The following is a 26,823-nucleotide window of genomic DNA, read 5'->3' as shown; positions in this document are numbered from 1 at the left end:
TCTCTGCCTGGAGCCACAGCTGTGTACTTGCATTATAGAAAGTTTGGGGAGACAGTCCACCAATAATTAATTACTTATTGTCATCTTGTAACTTCCCATTTTCTACCTATTATGCTTTTCTATCATTGTAATCAGAGTGCTCAGACAAGATTTTTTTTATGGTTTTTTTTGGTACTTTATATTACATCATAAGCATTTTCTTCTGGTGCTTTTGTAAGCTTACCATTTTTAGGAACCATGCATAGTGTTGCCTTGAGTAACTTCTTTCATTGTTTTCCCCTCCAAATTTGGGCCACAGGTATTCATTCCAAACCTTTCATTCGGTCCACAACTTTAGGCTCAGTCCTGTCACTGGGCAGAGTTTAGACACTGAATAAATTTACTTAATCTACTTACCTATTCCCCTACTTGTGGTCTTTAAGTTGCTTCTATTTTTTATAACTCTGCATAGTTGGTATATTTTTTTAATAGTTTAAAATGCAATCCTACTTTACCAAAATTTCATGGCTCTTGAAATCTGTCAAATTAATTTTCTGGTAGGTATTCATCAATTAATTTTCAGGATCATCAGTAATGCGTGAAAGTGCCAGTTTCATCCCACCATTAGCAGAATTGTACAGAATTGTGTGAGATTTTTAAAAATTTTGTGGATAAAAATCAAATTGCTTTGTTAAATTTTGTTTTTAAATATCTGCGAGAATCTCTTAATATCGTGATTTAATTGGCATACTACAACCCTACCAATGTTTATTGCAACACAGACACACCTGTGTTGCACACACCTATCTATGCTGCTTTCAAGCTCCAAAGGCACCACTGAGTATTTGCAGCAGAGATCCTATGATCATAAAGCCAAAATATTAACTATCTGGCCTTCCTGGATTTTTTTAAAAAAAATTTAATTGGCAGAAAATTGCTTTACAATGTTTTCTTGGTTTCTGCTGTGCCACAACTCGAATCAGTCATTCATATATATACACGTACATCTGCATACGTGTATATGAATATGAATATATATCCCCCCTCTTGAGCCTTCCTTCTGTCCTCTACTATCTGCTCTTTATAGGAAGTTTGCCAACCCCTGATTTAATTAGCTATATATAAGTATATACATATGTAATATATCTCTCTCCATATTTTGTGTATTGTATCTCTAAACTTCAGTTTATAACTATTGAACATTTTTAATTTACAAGCTAGAACTTCTTAATTTCATTATCTATTATAGAATTTAGTATGGGGCAGGTATATCTTGGATTTGTATTCAGCAAGTTCAGCTATTATAACATTTTTAAAAGGCCATTATTTAAGATTATTTCATCAAAGGTGGGACTGCAAGATTTAGGAAAGAAAGGAAGGAAGGAAAAAGGGAGGGATGGAGGGAGGAAAGATACAGGGCACCCAGTTAAATTTGAATTTGACATAAATATGTGCCAAATATTGCCCTCAAATATTACTTGAGACATACTAAAAAATTATTCATTGTTTCTCTGAAATTCAGTATAATTGAAATGGAAAGTAGAAACCAACTCCTGAATGGGAAATGTAAACTGTCATGATTTCTCTAACCCATATAATTCATATTCTGACGAGGAACTTTAAATAGAACTGGGCTCATGAACCAACATGTGAGTTACAAAGAAAGAGAATCAAATCCAACAGGTTTAATTAAGGGGAAAAAACCCTGACAGGTGGGAACCCAGGCAGAGAAAAGAAAGGGAAAGGAAGAAAATAAGGATTCCTAGTAACAAAGGGATGTTATTATTGTAATGAGATCCAAGTTACTTCTTATTTTAAATCCATGTCCTAAATATCTCTAAAGTTTATAAATTCCAAAGTAATCACTGGATGCTGTGTTAAATGCATCCATCCAAATTGTCCATTCATCACGCATTCTCTGAGGGTACAACCAGGCACTGTGCTGATTCCTGAGGGGGAAAAAATCTGGTTCTTGCCCTCAACACATCCTCAGCCTGATATAGAAGACAGCGTGTAAACAAAACCACCACAATGATGTTTGATAGATGTAGAATATACATGGACAATTTGAAATTAACTAAAAATAGGTCCATTTGGTCGATTATCAAGTGATCATTCTCTTACATATAGTCATGAAAAATCCTAAAACCAAAATAAAAATTAAGAGAGCCACCAGATCTTGGCAAACTGTCCAAAACCCCAGAAGAGGCCTTTAGTCATCATTTTAGAGTGAGATTCCTTATAAGCAGAGATTTGGGTGCTCCTGATTTGAGGTGCTCATTGGGAAAGAGGAGTGAGGAGACAGCAGAAGGAACTCGGCCAGGATGGGCTCAGGGAGCTCTGGGGCATGAACTGCCCCATGGGTTGGTTCCACATGGAGGTGAGGGGTAGGGCTTTGTGTGCCCGGGTCATCATCAGCTACAGGCTCCCACCCCACCCCATGACCCTTGGGAACACACTCACTCCTGGACACAGTGACTGAGTCCAATTCTCTGGAGAAGGGGACAGCTGTGAGCTTTCAGCATCCAGTGCCACCGCAGCTGGTGGTGGGGAGATCTGAGGAGGGCACCTGCAATGTCCCTGAGAGTCCCTGACCCAGGATGACAGTAGGAGAAAATCCTTGCACATTATGATTACAGACTAAAGCAATTCTGCTGTTCTGGAAAATACTTGATTGCTTGGAACTTGACCCTCTTTAAGTTCATTCTCCTCTGTAGCCTGATTAACTGAGATGCATTACCAAGAAAACCAGAAGAAAGCTGTGTTCAACCCTTCTGCACAAATATCTTTTGTTTATGAGTCAGTTCTTTTTTTTTTCAGTCGCCCTAATTACATGATAGGTGCGTCCATAAAAATGTGCTGAGACTCAAACGTAGATAACGCATTCTAGAATATAAAACTGGCATTCTTTTTTTAAACCATGGGATGGACTGTAGTTGGTAATATAAAGTCCTTAGAAGTTTCTAGGAGAAGTGAGTTGGCATTACAAACCTCTACAGCTAACAGGAACTCTTGTCATCTGTTCCATCGGCTTGGTGCCAAGAATGGCCAACTCTTAAACCAACTCTGACCAAGAACTGTAAACAGTAGTCCTGGATTGGCTGTCCTCAGTCCTAAGCCTAACCCATCTGGTTTCCTCTGAGTGTCACCCTGCTTGGTTTGTGTTTGGAGAATGCAGAGTCGTTATAGTATCAACTTAAAGATACAATAATACTAAGAATGCATGTATACTTCTTTACTGCAGAATTTTTTATAAGCATTTACTGAAAACTAGCCGCTGGGGTAGGCATAGGTGTAAGTAAGGCTAGAACCATCCCTGCCGTCACCAGGGCTGAGGCTCTAAGGAGGAGATGTAGGCAGTTAGGCAGGAAGTGACGGCACAGTCATGCAGATACTGGGAGTTGTGACGGGTCCTTTGGTTTGCCTCAGGCAGCGGCTCTAAATGTCATCTGACACAACCTTCCCTTCTTATTACAAATATTTTGTATCACTCTTTCCTATCCTGCAGTGAAATTCACAGGAATTATCGCCTACCTGAACCCACAGCTTCTAAATACTATCAGTGTTATGTGCAAACACAAAGGAGAAATAAAAGGGAAGTAATTTATGGAGCTATAGTGTGTAGTTCGATATGTACATGCATGGACATGAACACACCGGGAGACGGTGAAGTGTGGAGATGCTCATACGTGCAGGATCACTACATATGAGACAGCCATGCAAGCACGTGTGTTGTAAACATGTTTAACATGTTTTAAAAACACAGGGTAAAGCTTTCAACTCATAACTATAAACAGAATCCTCCTTCATGGATCTTCAGTGAAACATTCAAAAGCTATCAGAGACGTGAGATGATTTTCCTTTTTGTGAGAATGTCTAGCATTTCTGATCTCCACCCACTAAATGCCAGTCACACACCTCACCCAATTACCTTGACAACCAAAATTACCCCTTGGAATTTCTAAAATGCCCCATGCGGGTGGGTACCTCCCACAGAGAGAACCAGTGAGCTGAGAGGTCAAGGAGCAGCAGAATGAAAAGAGATGTGACTTAGATATCCTGAGGCGATGGGAAGTCACTGAAACTTTGAAGAAGGAATGTTATCTGAATAGACTGCCTTTTCAAAGGTCGCTGTGGCAATAGGGTAGAAAATTGATGACGGAGGGGAGACAAAAGTGGAAGCTGGGACATCTTTGGGGCTGTCACCACGGTCATCCGGGTGGCCTAGATCAGGGAAGGGATGGGAAATGAAGAGCGATAAACACATCCGAGACCTATCAGTCGGTCAGACTGACCAGGCTTGTGAAGAACTTGATGTTGGGGGTGGGAGCAAGTGGAATGGATTGGGCGTGTTGATGATGAAGAGGCAGGTATCGAAGATGGCCTTCAGTTTTCTACACCAAGCAGCTTGGCAGATGGTGGCACTATTTCCTGGCAACAGGCACTGAAAGGAAAGGAGACTGTGGGTGTGTTTGATTGGCAGTACCTGTGGGACAACCGATAGGCTTGTCTGTGCAGAGCTGGAACCAGAACTGAGATGTGGCAGCAGACATAAATGCGGATGAAAACCAAAGACACAGCTTTGTTACAGTCACTGAGGAAATGGACGTGGGGCAAGAAGAGAGCCTGTGAGGGAACCCCAAGGGGCCCCAACATTTAGGGCAGAGCTGTTGCGTTGGCGTGAAGGGTAAATGGGCGAGGAGGTAGTGAAGATGGCAAGGAAACAATTGTTAAAGAAATTTGACTTCCAAGGCACCAAGAGACAAGGCAGTAGCAGGAGACATGTTTGAGATCAAGGCGGTGACTCTACAGATGGGAGAGATTTAAGCACATACAGAGGTCGATTGAAAGGAAAAGACTGAAGGAGGAGGGCATTGTTGTTCAGTCACTAAGTCGTGTCCAACTCTCTGAGACCCATGGACTGGAGCACGCCAGGCTTCCCCGTCCATATTCCACAGGAACGTCCCCTAGGGCATAGGGCGTAGCTGCCGGGACGTCCCTTCCCTGGGACACCTCTCCCTCACCAGCTCGCAGGGGTGAGGACGGGGGTCAGTCCCTGTGAGACAGGAGTTTGGGCAACAGGAAGTAGGGGACTCCAGTCCCTTGGCTGTTACCTGGTTTCTCTATGAAATTTGAGGAGTGAGAGGCAGTGACATGCTGGGAGGATAAGGTTAGAAATTTGAGGAGTAGAAATAGCGTGGATTACTGAAATCGTCATCCACGTTTGAGACTGCGCCCCGTGGTACGGGTGTGTCAGAGGACAGGAAGGAAAAGACTGAAGAGGGTCAAAGTAAAGCCCATGAAAACTAACGTCAGTGTAGACAAAGCAAAAAGATCAGGGGAGATTTATCTGCGCCATCGGGTTCACCTCCCAACTTGACCTGTTGAATTCAAACTTATTTCCAGTGCTGTTTTTTCCACCAATTGTCCAAAACGACAAACTTGGTGATCAGTTTGCTATCCCATTCTTCACTATTTCAACCAAGTCATTAGGAAACGTTTTGAATAGTATTAGGTGATAATTTAGATAAAATCTCAAGAAACCTAAACAGATAGTTATTCTTCATGTAACTATTAAACTATAGATCACTTCTCCTTGAGAATAAGCTTGAAATGATGTCCTTGTCCCCATAATAGCTGTGTGGTTTTAGCCAGCAATTCCTAAAGTGCATCTGTGGAACACTAAGCATACAGGATGTTAATAAATATTATTTGGATATAGGACCAAGTGGTAAAATAAGTGTGGAAATGCTGAGTTTTGAAAGTATTTTTCTATAAATGAACTTATTTACAAAACAGAAAACAAGCTTATAGTTATCAAAGGGGAAAAAGATGGGGTGGGATGAATTAGGAGATTGGGATTAGCAGATACAAACTACATGAAATAGATAAACAACAAGGACCTGTTGTATAGCACAGGGAACTAAAGTCAATATTTTGTAATAACCTCTAAGGGAAATGAATCTGAAAAAGAATACATATGTATATGTATATTCTTGTATATGTGTGTGTACACTCAGTCATATCTGACTCTCTATGACCCCATGAACTGTTGCCTGCCAGGCTCCTCTGCCCATTGGATTTTCCAGGCAAGAATACTGGAGTGGGTTGCCATTTCCTACTCCAATATATATTCTTTTATATATATACAACTGAACTACTGTACTGTATACCTGAAACTAACAGAGCATTAAAAACCAACTATAATTCAATAAAAACAAAGGTAACTTTCTTGCAGTACTTCTCAGAGGTTTATTATGTTAATCTGTACTGCAAGTCACCCAAGAGGCAGATTGTTTGATGTAGAACAGCACTGTTCATGTGTAACTGAAAAAGACAAAAATTTCTCTTTTTTTAATGTGTTTATTTTTAATTGAAGGATGATTGCTTTATTGTGTTACTTTCTGCCAAACATCAACATGAATCAGCCATAGAAAAAGACAAAACTTTCTAAAGGAGAGTTTTGTGGAATTAGAGTTCCACAGTAATACTACAGAGTGCACCATCTAAGTCCGAATTTTTTTAATTATTTATTTTGTGGCATGTGGGCTCAGTACTTGCAGTTCTTGATCTCCAGAGCGCAGGCTCAGTAGTTGTGATACACCGGCTTAGTTGCTCTGTGACATGTGGGATTTTCCCAGAACGAGGATCAAACCTGTGTCCCCTGCATTGGCAGGGGGATTCTTATCCCCTCTACCATCAGGAAACTCCCTAAGCTGTCATTTCTTAATCCATCACAAGTAGTCTAGTTAGCAATCTTTCTAATCTAAGACAAATTGATTAGCAAGTAAAAAAATATAATAATAAAAAGATAAAGGCTTGTTTTCTTTGCCAGAAGTCAACAAACGTAAATATTTAGTTGAAGGTTTCTTAAATAGAAAATCTTAAAATCTTCAGTTGCATGCAATTAAAAGGATGAAATTGAGTCTCTTTTCAACCATGACTCTCATAGATCTGATTATTTTAATAACTGGAATCTTGAACAGGATCCTACTATGAACAGAAACCTTTTTTTTTTTCCATTATTTTAAAAGCTTGGTCTTATTCCCCAAATCAACTCACTGAAGAATTTCTGCAGCAAGCAGGATTTAGATGAATATCAGCTGCACAACTGTGTTGAAATTGCCTCAGCATCGGGACCTCAGTTGCTCCCTGGAGCACGTGAAAGGTTTATAGCCAGTTTGTCTGCCAGGCTGCACAATGGGGCCGTGGGTGAGTATCTGTTCAATGGGCTCCGCTGAAGCGCCGTTGTCTATACAAAGGAACATGAGTGAAATGGTTTAATATGTTTTAGCTTAACAGCCAATGTAAATACCAATTGCTCAATGATTAGATACACAGTGCATTCTCTCCATGTGTAGAAATCATAACTTACAGTACAGAAAAAGTATGTAAAAGAAGGGCCTGGCAGTCATTTGGGGAATACCAGATTTCTGGAACAACGGTCCTAAAATATTTCTTTGGAATCCTGGAATGTTAGGGCTAGAATGAACTATAAACAACCTCTTTCATCCCTCAACCTTCATTTAATAAATGAGACTGAGTCCAAAACATGAGGAGACTTGCCCATTTCACTAAGCTATCGAACAGGGTTTCAGCACTTTTGAAATCTAGGTCTGGGTAACACTTTGCTGGGAAGGGGGTACTATCCTGTGGTTGTAAGATGTTTAACAGCTACCCTACCCTCTGCCCACCTGATATCAGCAGCACCCTCCCGCTAGGTGTGACATCCAAAAATGCCCCCAGGCTTTATCATATGTCCCCTGGGGAGCAAGATCTCCCCTCTAGCTGAGAATCAGTGCTATAGAGTGACAGCCACAGTGAGAGTCTGGGCTTCCTGAGTTCCAGTCAGATGCTTCTTCCATGCAAGACTCTGGCTTCAGGGTGCCCACAATTTCATGAAAGATGGAATAAGGGAAATGAAAGGCATAATCCAGCATCAACATAGATCATCAGGAATTGAAGACATAATAGCATCAATAAGAATAACATTGGAACAACTAATGATTGAAGTGATCTATTTCAAGCCTTTCAGTAACTTGTTAAGTAATGTTTACTGCTAAGTGATGTGTATTAAGTAGTGTTTATCGAGCACTTACTTTGCCAAACACTGTGCTAAGTACTTCACAGGCATGATTGTCTTTAATCCTTATAATCTGAGGAGGTAGAGGTATCCAAAGAGAAAGACAGATCAAAACTAGAGCTACCAATGGGCCGAGGTGCTTTGCTGTCACTTCCTTTCCCTCTAACTTTCTTTGTTCCCTGCAGCTTGCAAGCGTCATCCACAGGGCTCGGAGGGACCCAACTGCAGCCGACTGGGAGGCCAGTGCCAATGTAAGCCTGGTGTGACTGGCCGCTGCTGTGACATGTGCGCAACAGGAAGCTATGGTTTGGGGCAACGTGGCTGTCACTGTACGTAGCAAAACCCAGATGGGGAACACACACGTGTTCTCAACCTTGGAGTTTTAAAGGTGGGAAAATCAATGTGGGGAGTTTAAAAGGGGTGGAATTGGGAATTTGTCTATATTTGTTCAGACTATCAATGTAAGTAAAACCCTGAAAATTTTTCTGCCAAACTTTATTCTTTCATGCAGTGGGCACTGACTGTGTGCAGAGCTCTCTTAGGTACCATGCATGATGATAGGAACATAGTAGCCCAGGGAGGATGTGAGAACCCCATGGAGTTGTCTGTGTAACTCCAGCTTTATCACCTGGTGCATAAACCCAGTGGTTGGAAAGGCTAAAACCATAAGATTGGGAAGTTGAAAAGTGGGATGACCCTGTCGCCAAAATCTTACCCTTTCTGCTGCTGGGGTCACATCTAACCTTGGAACTCATTTCATAAGCCACCCTTTAATAAAGGCTTAGGTGAGGCTTCATCCAGCATTGCTAATTCTTTACCAAGACTGTCATGTTCAGGGTAAATAGTTCTCTGTTCACAATGTAAACCATTAGTGAAAACACTGCTCCCCGCTGAGAAATCTTCCTTATGAACCATGAAAACACCCAGGTAGGTTAATTCTTCCAAATCAGGGAACATGTCTTTTCAGTTATGATTCAGAGAGGTGGTACACCTTCCTGGTCATCACCTGGGCACGGTTGTCTACCCAGCAAACAGTGCTTTGGTCCATCATTTCTTTTTCTTTCCTTTAAAAAAATTATGAAACACTGACACACAAAGGAGAAAACATTTCTTCCACGTACCACCCTGTCAAACAAACAAGCATCACACTTTTGTATAGGGAAGATTGGCTCAAAGAATTCTGCAATTTACCAGAAAAAGATTGAATCTCTATTATCTCACATAGGGAAAAGAAAAATCTAACCATTTAAGTGTGATTCTTCTTATTTTTATAATTGGAAAGTTTGAATCCTAAGTTTCATGGAAGTTCGAATCATTAAAAACATTACTTGTTCAGATGCTCTGTATAAACAGCGTTTGTGACACTTGATTGAAATGGACAGAGGATAGAATGTCTGAATAGACATTTTTCTGAAGAAGATACACATATGGCCAATAGCTACATGAAAAGATGCTCAGGATCGCTGGTCATCAGAGAAATGCAAATCAAAACCACAATGAGATATCACCTCACGTCTGTTAGAAATTCTATTGCCAAAAAAGACAAGAAATAATGAGTGTTGGCAAGGATGTGGAGAAAAGGGAACCCTGTACACTAGGAATGTGAATTGGTGCAGCTACTAGGAAAAACAGTATGGTGGTTCCTCAACAACTTAAAAATCACTACCATATGGTCCAGCAGTCCTGCTTCTGGGCACTTATGCAAAGAGAATGAAAACACTAACTTGGAAATATACTTGCACCCTCTTGTCCATGCAGCATTGTTTACAGTAGCCAAGGTATGGAGACAACCTGTTTCCACCAACAGATGAATAGATAAAATGTGATGTATATATAGATATGTATTTCCATGATATATGATATATAAATCTGAAAAGATGACGCTGTGAAAGTGCTGCACTCAGTATGCCAGCAAATTTGGAAAACTCAGCAGTGGCCACAGGACTGGAAAATGTCAGTTTTCATTCCAATCCCAAAGGAAAGCAATGCCAAAGAATGCTCCAACTACCACACAATTGCACTCATCTCACATGTTAGTAAAGTAATGCTCAAAATTCTCCAACCCAGGCTTCAACAATACATGAACTGTGAACTTCCAGATACTCAAGGCAGAGGAACCAGAGATCAAATTGCCGACATCTGCTGGATCATGGAAAAAGCAAGAGAGTTCCAGAAAAACATCTACTTCTGCTTTATTGACTATGCCAAAGCCTTTGACTGTGCGGATCACAACAAACTAGAAAATTCTGAAAGAGATGGAAATACCAGACCACCTGACCTGCCTCTTGAGAAACCTATATGCAGGTCAGGAAGCAAGTTAGAACTCGACATGGAAAAACAGACTGGTTCCAAATAGGGAAAGGAGTACATCAAGGCTGTATATTGTCACCCTGCTTATTTAACTTATATGCAGAGTACATCATGAGAAACACTGAACTGGATTAAGCATAAGCTGAGTTCAAGATTGCCAGGAGAAATATCAATAACCTCAAATATGCAGATGACACCTCCCTTATGGCAGAAAGAGAAGAAGAACTAAAGAGCCTCTTGATGAAAGTGAAACAGGAGAGTGAAAAAGTTGGCTTAAGACTCAACATTCAGAAAACTAAGATCAAGGCATCTAGTCCCACCTCACCTCTGGCAACCACTAATCTATTGGTGCTCCATATCCATGAACTTGATTTTTGTTTGTTTGTTTTAGATTCACATACAAATGAGATCATACTCTTAGAGAGCGAACTTAGGTTACCAAGGGTAAAGGGTAGACGGGAGGGATAGACTGGGAGTTTGGAATTGACAGGTACATACTACTATGATACATATACATACATAACTGAATCACCTTGTTGTACACCTGAACCTCACACAATATTGTTAACCAACTATCCTCTCATATAAAATAAAAAAATAAAAATAGAGAAAATGTGATCACACAGAATTTGTTGTCTTCTGACTTATTTCACTCAGCATGAACCCTCTAGGTCCATTTAAGTTGCTGCAAATGTCAAGACTTCCCTTTTTTAAAATGACTGAATAATATTCCATTATTATATTATAGATATATGTATCAGTTCAGCTCAGTTCAGTCGCTCAGTCATGTCTGGCTCTTTGCAACCCCGTGGACTGTAATACACCAGGCCTCCCTGTCCATCACCATCTTCCGGAGTTCACTCAGACTCACGTCCATCGAGTCAGTGATGCCATCCAGCCATCTCATCCTGGGTCGTCCCCTTCTCCTCCTGCCCCCAATCTCTCCCAGCATCAGAGTCTTTTCCAATGAGTCAACTCTTCGCATGAGGTGGCCAAAGTACCGGAGCTTCAGCTTTAGCATCATTCCTTCCAAAGAAATCCCAGGGCTGATCTCCTTCAGAATGGACTGGTTGGATCTCCTTGCAGTCCAAGGGACCCTCAAGAGTCTTCTCCAACACCACAGTTCAAACACATCAATTCTTCGGCGCTCAGCCTTCTTCACAGTCCAACTCTCACATCCATACATGACCACAGGAAAAACCATAGCCTTGACTAGACAGACCTTAGTCGGTAAAGTAATGTCTCTGCTTTTGAATATACTATCTAGGTTGGTCATAACTTTTCTTCCAAGGAGTAAGCATCTTTTAATTTCATGGCTGCAGTCACCATCTGCAGTGATTTTGGAGCCCCCAAAAACAAAGTCTGACACTGTTTCCACTGTTTCCCCATCTATTTCCCATGAAGTGATGGGACCAGATGCCATGATCTTCGTTTTCTGAATGTTGAGCTTTAAGCCAACTTTTTCACTCTCCTCTTTCACTTTCATCAAGAGGCTTTTTAACTCCTCTTCACTTTCTGCCATAAGGGTGGTGTCATCTGCATATCTGAGGTTATTGATATTTCTCCTGGCAATCTTGATTCCAGCTTGTGTTTCTTCTAGTCCAGCGTTTCTCATGAGGTACTCTGCATATAAGTTAAATAAGCAGAGTGACAATATACAGCCTTAATGTACTCCTTTTCGTATTTGGAACCAGTCTGTTGTTCCATGTCCAGTTCTAACTGTTGCTTCCTGACCTGCATACAGGTTTCTCAAGAGGCAGGTCAGGTGGTCTAGTATTCCCATCTCTTTCAGAATTTTTGATCAAATGAAATCAGTGAATTCTTATTAACAAATCATATGTAACTGAGTGCAGGAGACAGAGACACAGGACTGATCCCTGTGTTGGGAAGATACCCTGGAGTAGGAAATGGCAACCCACTCCAGTATTCTTCCTGGAAAATTCCATGGACAGAGGAGCCTGGTGGGCTACGGTCCATGGGGTTACACAGAGGCAGATATAACTTGCCAACTGAGCACATATACCTGGACCCAGTACATGCAAGGCTCTATTCTAAGCACTGTATGGACTCAAATTTATTTACCTTGATCAGGTTGATACAATAAATTAGAGATTATGATATCAGAACTGTGACTCTCACCAACCCACCACTAGCCCCTTGACCCTGACAGGTTTCTCTTTGTTTTGCTCAGCTTGTCACTGCCACCCTCAAGGCTCAAAGAGCGCCATATGTGACCAAGTAACGGGACAGTGCCCCTGCCATGGAGAGGTGGCCGGCCGCCATTGTGACCAGTGCCTGGCAGGCTACTTCGGATTTCCCAACTGCCGCCCCTGCCTTTGTAATGGGTTCGCTGAACTTTGTGATCCAGAAACTGGGTCATGCTTCAACTGTGGCGGATTTACAACTGGGAGAAACTGTGAAAGGTATGGCATTCATATGCACTTTTTTTTTTCCTTTTGTTCTGATTTCACAACATTCTCTAAAGGACCACTGAGTAGAGAATCAATTGTATTGAAGTGTAGAGTGATGGCAACGGGCAGGGCAAGATAGAGCGTCATTACGTCATCCTTCAAAATCTTGTTATGAACTGGACTTTGTCTGATACATCAGTAACATGCATTTGCCTGGCACCTTGCTTTTTATATCCCTAAAATATGCATGTAAATTAGATGATATGACTAAGCTGTGGGACTTTCAATATGAAGCAGAAAACCTTTCTACAGAGCAAATGAGCATCTTCTAAAATGTTGAGTTTAAAGAATTGCATTGTCCTCAGTTCAGTTCAGTCGCTCAGTTGTGTCCAACTCTTTGTGACCCCATGGACTGCAGGGCGCCAGACCTCCCTGTCCATCACCAACTCCTGGAGTTTACCCAAACTCATGTCCATTGACTCGGTGATGCCATCCAACCATCTCATCCTCTGTCATCCCCTTCTCCTCCTGCCCTCAATCTTTCCCAGCATCAGGGTCTTTTCTAATGAGTCAGTTCTTCGCACCAGGTAGCCAAAGTATTGGAGTTTCAGCTTCAACATCAGTCCTTCCAATGAACACTCAGGACTGATCTCTTTTAGGGTGGACTGGTTGGATCTCCTTGCAGTCCAAGGGACGGACTCTCAAGAGTCTTCTCTAACACCACAGTTCAAAAGCATCAATTCTTCGGTGCTCAGCTTTCTTTATATTCCAACTCTCACATCCATACATGACTACTGGAAAAACCGTAGCCTTGACTAGATGGACCTTTGTTGGCAATGTAATGTTACTGTCCTCAGTTCAGTTCAGTCGCTCAGTCATGTCTGACTCTTTGCGACCCCATGATTCGCAGCACGCCGGGACTCCCTGTCCATCACCAACTCCCGGAGTTCACTCAGACTCACGTCCATCGAGTCAGTGATGCCATCCAGCCATCTCATCCTCGGTCGTCCCCGTCTCCTCCTGCCCCCAATCCCTCCCAGCATCAGAGTCTTTTCCAATGAGTCAACTCTTTGCATTAGGTGGCCAAAGTACTGGAGCTTCAGCTTCAACATCATTTCCTCCAAAGAAATCCCAGGGCTGATCTCCTTCAGAATGGACTGGTTGGATCTCCTTGCAGTCCAAGGGACTCTCAAGAGTCTTCTCCAACACCACAGTTCAAAAGCATCAATTCTTCAGTGCTCAGCTTTCTTCACAGTCCAACTCTCACATCCATACATGACCACAGGAAAAACCATAGCCTTGACTAGACGGACATTTGTTGGCAAAGTAATGTCTCTGCTTTTGAATATGCTATCTAGGTTGATCATAACTTTTCTTCCAGGGAGTAAACGTCTTTTAATTTCATGGCTGCAGTCACCATCTGCAGTGATTTTGGAGCCCCCAAAAATAAAGTCTGACACTAAAGCATAGCAAATCCACATTGGCTCATGTGAGCTTTTCCTGGGAACATCTTAGTAAAAAGAATTTTCCTTCACAGATGCATCAATGGTTACTATGGAAATCGTTCTTCAGGACAGTCCTGCCGTCCTTGCCTGTGTCCAGATGTTCCCTCCAGCAATCGGTATTTTGCCCATTCCTGTTATCAGAGTCTTTGGAACTCAGATGTAATCTGCAAGTGGTCTCATAGCTCAACCATGGTCTCAGCTCTTAAGAACTGACCAACCAAGCCAGAGTGCACATGGAGAAGATTAACTAGAGACATATGTAACCATAGAGGTAATAAATAAGAAAAACAATGGCCATGTGATTTATCATGAGGGTAATTATAATAAAGAAAATAATAATGCCATATTTTTAGTATCATTAATTCATACAGACATCATGATTTTTTTCCTTGTTTGCATTGTATATTTGTACTTGTGCTTAAACTCCTTGAATAAAATTTTTGATTGAGGGACAGACATAGATATTGATTAATTTTTGCAGTATCTGTACATTACCCAAATTGGTGCTTTAAGACATCTGAAAAAAATCAGTTATATCTGTGGAATATCAATCAAATTGATTACTTGAAATTATATAAAGAAAGCATTTGAATGATTTTTATTGAAAAATTTTTGGTCTTCAAGGTTATGCAGGTATGCAGTGTACTTCATGATGTTGTTTTTCCTTCTCATCCTACATTGCTACCTAAAAAATGATCACATATTCATAATTTATCTGCCTTGGAAAAATTAGTGATACCGGATATAGTAGGATAATGGTAAGAAGACAAAATTTGGTAAATTGCTACTTTTCAGAACAAAGAATTTGAATGGTTCAAAAACCAGTGACAAAAACTCATATCATAGACTTATGTTTTTAAATGATGGTCTGGAAAATTGACCAAATGAGTTCAAATCAAAATAATTTATTTAAAATCATGTGTTAAGTAATATAAATATGTGATTAAGTTTTATATATTGATATATATATAAAACACAAAAATTTTTCAATAAAAATCATTCAAATGCTTTCTTTATATAATTTCAAGTAATCAATTTGATTGATATTCCACAGATATAACTGATTTTTTTCAGGTGTCTTAAAGCACCAATTTGGGTAATGTACAGATACTGCAAAAATTAATCAATATCTATGTCTGTCCCTCAATCAAAAATTTTATTCAAGGAGTTTAAGCACAAGTACAAATATACAATACAAACAAGGAAAAAAATCATGATATCTGTATGAATTAATGATACTAAAAATATGGCATTATTATTTTCTTTATTATAATTACCCTCATGATAAATCACATGGCCATTGTTTTTCTTATTTATTACCTCTATGGTTACATATGTCTCTAGTTAATCTTCTCCATGTGCACTCTGGCTTGGTTGGTCAGTTCTTAAGAGCTGAGACCATGGTTGAGCTACGAGACCACTTCTAAATGGAATAAACCAAGAAACAGAAGGTGGACCCAGGGTTTGGGCACCTAAACATTGGCAGTTGCCTTTGTGATTGCAAGAGTAGAGTGTAGGAGAGATGGGATGGTTTTTCCACTATCTTTCATGGAAATACCCTCAAAGTGTCTTATAAAGGTTATTTTTTAAAAAACCTCAGAGGTTCACATGTCAGGAAGAGTACTCACCCCTCTGCACCTCCAGGCATGTTATCTCAGGCTGCTGCTGTCTCACCTCTAAGACTGGGTGAGGGTTGCAGTGCTGCATGGAGAACCTGGGCTGAGATTAGTTTTGGATCCAGAGGCATATTTGAGTGGTTTTGCTTATTTGAGGACCCAGGAAGCCTGAACTCACAACTCTGTGGTTTTTTAAGGAAGACTAAAGTCTGTTCTTCACCAAGAACTTTCTATATCCAAATAACCTTTTTATTCTCTGAATAGATAGTAAATGAAAATGGTTTTAATTTAGAACACTTTCTCCTATTCATCCCAAATGTGTGACCTTTCATAATCCCTAGAGGAGTCCAATTATCCACATCACTCTCCACACACATGCGCGCGCACACACACACACACACACACACACACACACAACTTGTTATCTCATTCTCTTTTCTTCTCCCCTTCTTTCAGGTGTGCAGTGTGGAGAATGCTGTGCTGGTTTCTATGGAAATCCAAGAATTTCCGGAGCACCCTGCCAGCCATGTGCCTGTAACAACAACATTGATGTAACTGATCCAGGGTCCTGCAGCCCAGTCACAGGGGAGTGCCTTAAATGTCTGTACAACACTCAGGGCCCCAACTGCCAGCTCTGCAAACCAGGTTACTTTGGATCGGCCCTCAATCAGACCTGCACAAGTAAGTCTGCAAAGCTCTTAGCAGGAAACGTGGCAGCTTGAGCTGTGGTAGCAACTCCTGTACTCATTTCAGTTAGGTCCGTAGTGCCAGCACCCACAGAGAATGGGCTGATGTCCTGAACTCAGCAGCAGAAATGGATGCAGTGCACACGCAGCCCAGTGTCATTATAGTAATAACTCACCGGTGTTGTAAGTTTGCCTTTTGTAACTGTACACTTCAGCACATGCCCTGCAGGATTTGAAGTCTTCTTTCTCAGAGTGCCCTCTGCCAGAATCACCCAGGGATGGATGTGGAGTATCATTATGCAGATGCCTGGGACTGTGCCTCAGACCTTAGAGAACTGGATCTCTGTGGGGTGGAGCCCAGGAATCTGCATTGTAACCAGCTCATCAACCAGACTTTAATGTATAAAGAGGAGAATCACTGATGTAGAAGAGGACAAGGGTTTAATTCCATGATAAAGAAAGACAGTTCAGTTCAGTTCAGTCGCTCAGTCGTGTCTGACTCTTTGTGACCCCATGAATCACAGCACGCCAGGCCTCCCTGTCCATCACCAACTCCTGGAGTTCACTCTGACTCACGTCCATCGAGTCCATGATGCCATCCAGCCATCTCATCCTCTGTCATCCCCTTCTCCTCCTGCCCCCAATCCCTCCCAGCATCAGAGTCTTTTCCAATAAGTCAGCTCTTCTCATGAGGTGGCCAAAGTACTGGAGTTTCAGCTTTAGCATCATTCCTTGCAAAGAAATCCCAGGGCTGATCTCCTTCAGAATGGACTGGTTGGATCTCCTTGCAGTCCAAGGGACTCTCAAGAGTCTTCTCCAACACCACAGTTCAAAATCATCAATTCTTCAGTGCTCAGCTTTCTTCACAGTCCAACTCTCACATCCATACATGACCACTGGAAAAACCATAGCCTTGACTAGATGGACGTTTGTTGGCAAAGTAATGTCTTTGCTTTTGAATATGCTATCTAGGTTGGTCATAACTTTTCTTCCAGGGAGTAAGCATCTTTTAATTTCATGGCTGCAGTCACCATCTGCAGTGATTTTGGAGCCGCCCAAAAAACAAAGTCTGACACTGTTTCCACTGTTTCCCCATCTATTTCTCATGAAGTGATGGGACCAGATGCCATGATCTTCATTTTCTGAATGTTGAACTTTAAGCCAACTTTTTCACTCTCAAGGAATATGCTCTTCATTTTTAGGAAATATTTTAATTATTTCAGTTCATCCAAGTCAATTTAGTAAACCATTTGTTTTCAGATCATTGATTTAAGTGGAACTTTGGTGACTGATGTGAGGAAACAGTGATACTTTCATTCATCCTATTTGTGAGCTCTTGGGACGTAGTTGGCTGAACCATAGGAAATTATAGTTGGGGGAGATCAAAAACAGTTGAATGAATTCAACCTACTTAGACTCTTTGATAAATTCTGTTCTTGTAAAATGTTTCTTTCTCGGGCCTTTTAAAGAAATGATACCTTCACTCTAAAAAGCTATTTGTATGGGTTGTTGACTGCCAGTGTTCTCGTGGATTCACCCCCAGTGATGGCTCTGTGCTTCCAGGGTGCTCTTGCCATCCCTCTGGCGTGAGTCCCACTGAGTGTCCCCCCGGTGGGGAACCTTGCCTCTGCGACCCTGACACTGGCATGTGCCCACGTCTGCCCAGCGTCCCAGGCCAGGCCTGGGACCGTTGTGCTGATGATACTGGAATCTGGTCCCTGGCAGAGGATGTCAGCCATGCGACTGTGACGCCCGGACCTCGCTCAGCAGCCGCCGTGACCAGGCAAGAAAATTTCAACTTCCTATGGTGTCAGAATGAGACACAGTGGGGAGACATGCTTTCTAAACATGTAAAGAATGTTTTCTTTATGTATTGCTGTTAATCAGTGTTTTTAGATAGGATTGGCCTTTTGTGGGCACTGAATCTGCATTTGTCAAGAAATGAAAAGCACCAAAGAAGAGAGAATAAGGGTTTGGAAGTTAAGCTCTGCCCCCTTCAGCCTTCTCCAGTCCTCACTGGGACTGGGCAAGTCAAGATTCACACACAGCAAATCAGTCTTCTCTTTCATTGTTTCGTACATAGAAGCATAGGGAAGCCCCAAGAAACCCATCATTAATCACAATTGATTACTAACCAGAATAAAAATTGAGTGCCTTCAGAATCTGTAATTCCATCTTTAAAAATCAAGCTGTCATTCCCATGGTTCACCAGTTGCTTTATGTATGGTTAAATAAGATGTCCTCTTATTTTATTTATCTTCAAGCTACCAGACCAGCAGCAATTGTTTCTAGAGAATGCAGTCTAGGAGCAAATCTTTATTGTTTCATGTACAATAAACTCTACACTTAACTGCACATATGGTTTTCAGTCAATGAAACAATGAGAATGAAAATTTTTTAAGAATATTAACATTATTTATGGAAAAAACAATCTCATGATAAGGTTTTATGCTTAGTAAATATATTCTTTGAAACACTTTTTACATTAATAGAGATGTGAAAAGAAGGGTAAAACAATGATGAGAAGTTTTAGAGTTGAATCCGCAATATAGGAATTACAGCTTAATTAGAATCAAAATGCTCATTTCAGAAGCTGGAATCTTCCCAATTAAATAGTATGTCTCACCTCCAATTTCAGCTCCACTGTTCAACTTATTAAAGGTCAAATTTTGTAGAAGTAAAGTTTTGAAGTAGTTCTTATATATAGAATGGGTTTTCCCTTCTGTTTTTCTTTATCTCCAACCTTCCTTCCTCCAACCCATATCCACACAAATGCACATCATGGCCTTTTTTTCCTTAATAACTTTTTATATTAAGATAGACTTGGGTTTACAGAAAAGTTATGAAGATAGAGAAGATGTACCCCACACCAAGTTTTCTCTATTATTAAATTTATTATATATTAGTATGGTGTATTTCTTATAATTAATGAATTGAGTGTTGTTACATTATCATTAACTAACGTTCATAATTTATTCATATTTGATTAGTTTTTTATCTGATGCCCTTTTTCTGTTCCAAGACTTCAGAACACTACATGACATTCAGTCATCATATCCCCTTAGGTTGCTCTTGGTTGTGAGGGTTTCTTAGACTTTCCTTATTTTTGATACCATAACAGTTTTGAGTATTTTGTGAAATGTCCTTCAGTTCACATTTATGCTGTATTTCTCTCCTAGTAAGACTTGGATTATGGATTTTGAGAAAAAGATGACCCGTGGAGGTAAAGTGCTGTTCTCATCACATCACATCAAAGCTATACACTATTTACATAACTTACCACTGCTGCCCTGAACCTTGACCTCCTGGCTGAAGCAGTGTGCGTCAGGTTTCTCTCCTGCAAAGTGATCCTTTTGCTCTTCTCCGTATTGTACTCCTTTGGAAGAAATCACTAAGGACAGTACCACACTTAAGGAGTAGGGAGTTATGCTCTGTCCCCTTGAGGGCAGAGTGTCTCCATAAATTATTCTATTCTTCTGCACTGGAGTTTTGTCTGTTGCTTCCCATTTCTTCATTTATTTAATCATGTTTTATATCAGTGAACTCAACAGTATTTGTACTATTCTTTGAGTTACAAATCAGTACTACTTAATTTTGTTGTTCAAGTTGTTCCAGCTTTGGTCATGGGAAACGTTTTCAGTTGGTTTCTTCAGGCCTTTGACATACCTCAATATCGTTGGTGTGTTTTTGTTTTTGTTTTAAGTACCTCCCTACTTTTTGCACTGCAAGATGCTCTAAGCTCCTTTTGTATATTTCCTGCCTCTGCCCTAGAATCAGCCATTGCTTTAAGGAGCACTGGTTCCTTCTCTTGGAGAATGATGTTAGAAACCAAGATCTGGGCACTAGAGGACCATGACTATTTTATACGCTCCTCTCCACTCATCACACCTGCAGCCACCAACCACAGAACATATTGACCAAATTAGCAGATTCCCACACACTGCTTGGCTCCTTAATTCATGAGGAAGTCCTCATGCTCGTGACATCACTGTCTGGAGTGCTGCTTACACTTTCTGGGAAGCATGTTTGTAGGAGCACGTGGCAGTGATTGCAGTTCTGCCGTGGAGGCTGAGGGAAGCCTACGAAGCTGAAGATCAGATGGTGTTGGTTTAACTGAAGACCTGCTTATGACAGGTTATTTGGGGTAATCTGGTCCACAGGGGATTCCTTGGGGAAGTTTGTTCTTTACAATCAGGAAACACTTTCATTGGAGTATAGAAGAGCCGCACGATCCTTGAGATCTCCAGCTGTTTAAACAACTACTGATAAATGTCTCTGTGTCAGCCCGTAGGTGGTCCCTAGTGCGTTCTTAGAGAAGCAAATATGCTATGCAATATTTTCATCAACAGTTTTGATGGAGAAACACACATATCAAATTTGCAGATACTACAAAATTATAAGTTAATATGATCAAGACAGCACAAGAGACAAGATATTTTACAACTGTCTTATTGACTGGAAACAATGATGACATGTCAGTGGGATAAAAATAAAGTTTTGCAATTGAGTTTTTTAAATCCATTGCATAAATGCAGAGAGGGAGTAATAACTTGGCACCAGTTTGTGTGAAAAACATCTGGGAGATTTTCATTGTGTGCTCCAAGTGAGCCAGCGGTGCGGCTTGGCTGCCAAAGAGGGGATGCCCATTCAGGCAGGAGTGGGAGTGCCACGCCCAGCTCCAGGGCAGCCTCTCTTGTCCCATTTGTCCTCTGTACTGGTCAGATGACTCCCAGGAACATTGTTGTCATTTCTGAGTGCCACATTTTAAGCACTGAATTGACAAACTAGTGTCTGTAGATAGTGGAAAAGAACCATGCTATTTTGTAATGAAGTCTTAGGGGTGATTGATTTAAAATAATGAAGCATATACAAGTTGAGAACGGCCACCTCTAGTTGGGAGATGGACTGTACAAAAGAAGAGGGAAGCTACATGTTTTGTGCAGTTTCCTTAAGACTGGGCTTAGAACAATGGGAACAAGTTACAAGGAGCGGATTCTGCATCAAGATAGAGAAAGAATTGCCCAACAGTCAAAGACAACGTGGCACCATGACAACTCCTGGGACTACAGGCTCCTGCAGCTCGTTATATCTGAGCAGAAGCCAGTGGTTACTCCAGAGATGGGTAGAAGCTTTAGTAGTCCAGTCACTTTAAGAATTCAGCTGCTTCTAGAGTCCTCACTGGGTAAGCAGATTTGGTCAAGTATAATGTAGGACCGCAACAATAGTGATTTGCTTTGTGTGTTTTCTCATTAATTTTTTAATCTCCTCAGTGTTCAGAAAATCTGGTCAAGAATCCAGTTGGGAGGATACAGAGAAGTTCAGCCTTCTCTCCAAAATACAGTTAAATAATTGTCACTAAATGATTAAGCTTCATTTACTAAAAAAAAAAAAAAAAAATGTTTGTGGAGGAAAAACACTAGCCCAGTTGGGAAAGACTCCAACTTACATTTCATAATGGAAACATTTGCCAAAGTTATTGATGGATGTTAAAACCAGGTCTTTGGTCTCTCTCTCTTAGGGGAGAACTCCCAGAACCGTAGAGGAGAAGAATGTGGCCCATTTCCTATTAAGTGTTTTGTTTTCATTTACATCTGTGGATGTTTCCCAGTTTGAGGCCACCTGTCCCTGAACAGCTGGAAGCAGGCGGTATATTCAAGAGCCCTCAGCCAAAACACATTAACTCTTAATCTTTGGTGTTGTTGGGAGTGGTTGCTGGCCATGGGAATCCTCCTCCTGCCTCTGCACAGCTGTATGTCCTAAATCACTGGAGGGAAAAGTTGTTTTGCATTAATTTGCCTTTTTTTTTTTTTTTAAGATCATAAAGCTTGTCAATTTCTTACCCATGACCATTCTCACAGCTTACAGGCCAGTGTCCGTGTAGATTAGGCTATGATGGGAAACGCTGCTCTGAGTGTGAGGAAAACCATTATGAGGATCCCCTAGGCCAATGCATTCATAAGTATTGGTTCTAAAAATGTGAGTACAGTCAACCTGGTCCTACCACAGGCTTGCTGTGAACCAGCCGAATTTTAAATTCCTTTATTTGGTAGAAACTTCACAAACTAAAAAAAAAAAAAAAAAATTTCTATAAGATATTAATAAAATGAAAGCTGTATAAACCAGTTAGATTTCTCTTTTTTCTTTTCCATTATGGTTTTTCACAAGATACTAAATATAGCTCCCTGGGCTATATAGTGTGGGCTTCCCAGGTGGCACTAGTGCTGAAGAACCCACCTGCCAATGCAGGAGACATCAAGAGACTCCGGTTCCATCCCTGGGTCAGGAAAGTCCCCTGGAGGAGGGCATGGCAATCCACTCCAGTATTCTTGCCTGGAGAATCCCGAGGACAGAGGAGCCTGGCAGGCTATAGTCCATAGGGTCACACATAGTCGGACACACTGCAGTGACTTAGCACACACACACATGTGCTATATAGTAGGATCTTGTTGTTTATCCATCCTATATATAATAGTTTGTGTTTGCTAATCCCAGACTCCCAATCCAGCCCCTCCCCTTTGGCAACCACAGTCTGTTCTGTGTGAGTCTATTTCTGTTTTGTAAAACAAATTCATTTGTGTCATGTTTTAGATTCCACATGTAAGCAACATTATATGGTATTTGTCTTCCTCTTTTTAACTTCCTTCACTTGGTAGGATAATCTCTAAGTCCATCCACATTGCTGCAAATAGCATTATTTCATTCTTTTTATGGCTATGCAGTGTTCCATTATATATATGTACCATGTCTTTTATCCATCCATTTAGGTACATTTAGGTTGTAACCATGTCTTGGCTATTGTGACTAGTGCTGCTATGATCATAGAGGTGTATGTATCCAGCCATATGCCCAGAAGTGGAATTGCTAGACCATATGACAACTCTATTTTTAGTTTTTTGAGTAACCTCCGTATGGTTCTCCGTAGTGGCTGTACCAATTTACATTCCCACCAACAGTGTAGGAGGGTTCCCTTTTCTCAACACTTCTCCAGCATTTGTTGTTTATAGATTTTTTATATATATAATTTTATTTATTGTTTTTGGCTGTGCTGAGTCTTCCTTGCTGCGCAGCCTTTCCTTAGTTGTGCAGAGTGGGAGTACCTTCTAGTTGCGGTGCTCAGCTTCCCATTGCAGTGCTTCTCTTGAGAAGCACAGGCTCTAGGGTGCGAGGGCTTCATTAGTTGCAGAGCTGGCTCAGTAGTTCCAGTTCCTGGGCTCTTGAGTACAGCTCAATAGTTGTGGCTTATTTGTTCTGTGGTATGTGGGATCTTCCTGGATCAGGGATTGAATCCATGTCTCCTGCAGTGGCAGGCAGATTCTTTACCACTGAGCCACCAGGAAGCCCTAGACATTTTCATGATGGTCATGTGACCAATATAAGGTGATACCTACTTGTCGTTTTGATTTGCATTTCTCTAATAATTAGCAGTGTTGAGCATCTTTTCATGTGCCTGTTGGCCATCTGTATGTCTTCTTTAGAGAAATGTTTGTTTAGGTCTTCTGCCCTTTTCTCAATTGGGTTGTTTGGTTTTCTTGTTTTGTTTTGTTATTGAGTTGTATGAGCTGCTTGTGTATTTTGGAAATTAAGCCCTTGTTGATCAGGTCATTTGCAAATATTCTCTCCCAGTCCACAGATTGTCTTTTCATTTTGTTTATGGCTTCCTTTGCTGTGCAAAAGCTTATAAGTTTGATTAGGTCTCATTTGTTTATTTTCATTTTTATTTCCATTGCCTTGGGAGACTGACCTAAGAAAACATTAGTATGATTTATGTCAGAGAATGTTTTGCCTAAGTTCTCATCTAGGAATTTTCTGGTATCATGCTTTATATTTGAAAATTCACAAACTTTAATCTTAGTTTTTTGTTTTTTTTTTTAAGTATTTTTAGCCCTTAAAAGTTTTTTCTCTTATATTAAAACTTTGCACTATATTGAATGTTAGGTTCTATTAAAATTCCTCAAAGTTGTTAATATGGAACAGATTTTTGAGATCATAACTTGTAGCAAATTTTCTGCTATCTGGAAGCATGCTGACAAAAACAGCTAATTTGGATCAAGGTAGAGGCTGGGAAATGGATCATAAGAAGCCAGCAGAGCAGATGTTTCCTTAACATGGCTTTCATAACTTGTGGTTTATCACAGATTCACTTATTTATTTATTTAAAAATATTCACAGAGTGTCTACTGGGTACTCGGGGTAGTGAACAAAGAAGGCAAGGCCTCCAAACTTGAGGAGTTTGTGTTCCTAGTGCCTTTCATTCCATTAGCACTAGTTATAGGATTTAAAGCAGGGCTGTTTATTTCTATTTATTTATTCTTAATACACAGCCAGTGCTCCTGGCATCTTTAAAAAATGAGATTGTCTTTTTATTTATTTTTTGGCTGCGCCTCACAGTATGTGGGATCTCAGTTCCCAGACAAGGAATCGAACCCATGTCCCCACAGTGGAACAGTGGAGCCTTAACCTCTGGACTGCCAGAGAATTTCCAGGGCGGGCAAGGCTGTTTCCCACTACTTTCTGCAAACATGGAACCATTTTACATCTGAACTATCCAGTGCAGGGACCACTAGTTGTATTGAGCACTTGCACTGTGGCTAGTGCAAGTGAGAAAAACAATTGTTTATTTCATTTAATCCATTTATATTTAAATAGCACATGTGGTTAGTAGCTACCATATTGGACAGTGCAAATGTAGAGTCTGGATTATTTCTAGGAGGAGGGATTTTTGAATTTCTCTTTGAAATCCACTTCCAAAAGAAGTCAAACTAAAGAAATATCAGATGTGATGGACTTACCATTGCAGTCATTTCTATTCTATGTAGCCACATATGGGAACTCTTTCTTCCTGTCCATTCCTTTATAAATGTGCTTTTGTGGTTTAAAAAAAAAAAAAAAGTCTTTGGTTTTTTGCCACATTCAAAGATGCAATTTTCCAAGTGGAATTGCTACTTTAAAAACCAGGAAGGAATGTTGGCTCTTAGAAAATCTTTCTTAGAGAGCCTGTATTCCTGTGTCCCTCTAATATTTTGATAATCTTATTTTATAAAAATGCTTTCATAGAGGAAACTTTGCAAATAGTCAGCTCAGGCTACAGATCCCAGTAGTGCTCCTGGAGAAGAACAGATAATAAGGGGGAGCCTTGGCCTCCAGGTGGTGAAATGCACAGAGTCCCCCCAAGGGGTTCCTGCAGAGGCCTCTGGACCAAAATGAATGGGCCAGATAGATGATGTCTATTGGAGGAGCCTAGTGTGTTAATCAGTTATTTGTAATTGGCATTATTCGCACTCAGGCTGCCAAATGGATTTTTAAATCACTTGTTCCTTACAGTTAAGCCTGTGGCATAGGCTAGTGATTCCCTGACCTTTTGGAAATTGCTTCAATAATAATAATAATTGCTTCAAATAACTTCAGTAGCTCTCTTCATCCTCCATCCTTAGCTGTAATCAACAACCTACTCATCTGAAGTACATATAGTATCAGGTTTGGGGAGAGTATCTGTTTATTTTTTGGCTACAATGCATGGCTGTGAATCTGCTCCTAGACCAGTGACTGAACCCAAGCCCTCAGCTGAAAGCATGCAGCCCTAACCACTGGACCACCAGGATGTCCTAACCATTGGACCACCACCTAACATCCGAGGTGTTTTTTTGTTTGTTTGTTTTTCTTTTAATTAAGATGGTAATTTTAATGTTCCCATTTTTTTAAAGACTTTTTTTAGAGCAGTTTTAAGTTCACAGGAAAATTGAGAGGAAGGCAGAGATTTCCCATATGTACTCCCAGACCCTACATATGCATACCTTCCCTCATTATCAACCTCCCCACAAGAGTGGTACATTCGTTACAACTGATGAACCTATATTGATACATTGTAATCATCAAAGCTCATAGTTTATATTAGGGTTGACTTGGTATTGGGTTTAGATAGATGTCTAATGACATGTATCTATCAGCATAGTATCATACAGGATATTTCCACTGCCTTAAAAATCCTCTGTGCTTTGCCTTCTATGCATCCTTACACACCCCTTAACCCCTGGCAACAACTGATCAGTTTACTGTCTCTATAGTTTTGCCTTTTCAGAATATCCTATAGCTGGAATAATATTACAGTATGTACCTTTTTCAAAGTGATTTCTTTCATTTAGTAGAAAGCCCCTAAGGTTCTTCCATGTTTTTTTTTTTTTTTTTTTTTTTTTTTATGGCTTAACACTCATTTCTTTATAATGCTGAATAACATTT

The 26,823-nt window shown here is 40.6% G+C and overlaps 1 protein-coding gene across 1 annotated transcript in view; it reads left to right on the top strand.

Moving 5' to 3' along the window:
* The window catches only part of LAMB4 (laminin subunit beta 4), a 111,354-nt gene that overhangs the window by 52,409 nt on the left and 32,122 nt on the right, over positions 1-26,823 (top strand). Inside the window, 9 exon segments of the mRNA XM_040259870.1 lie at positions 7,014-7,191; positions 8,248-8,391; positions 12,564-12,795; positions 14,321-14,460; positions 14,904-14,921; positions 16,361-16,585; positions 18,154-18,288; positions 18,291-18,373; positions 22,449-22,545. Of these exon segments, the coding sequence (XP_040115804.1) occupies positions 7,014-7,191; positions 8,248-8,391; positions 12,564-12,795; positions 14,321-14,460; positions 14,904-14,921; positions 16,361-16,585; positions 18,154-18,288; positions 18,291-18,373; positions 22,449-22,545 (1,252 nt within the window).

The sequence above is a fragment of the Oryx dammah genome, unplaced genomic scaffold (genome assembly GCF_014754425.2).
Source record: "Oryx dammah isolate SB20612 unplaced genomic scaffold, SCBI_Odam_1.1 HiC_scaffold_18, whole genome shotgun sequence".
Lineage (NCBI taxonomy): Eukaryota > Metazoa > Chordata > Mammalia > Artiodactyla > Bovidae > Oryx > Oryx dammah.
This window is presented reverse-complemented; position numbering and strand designations above follow the sequence as displayed.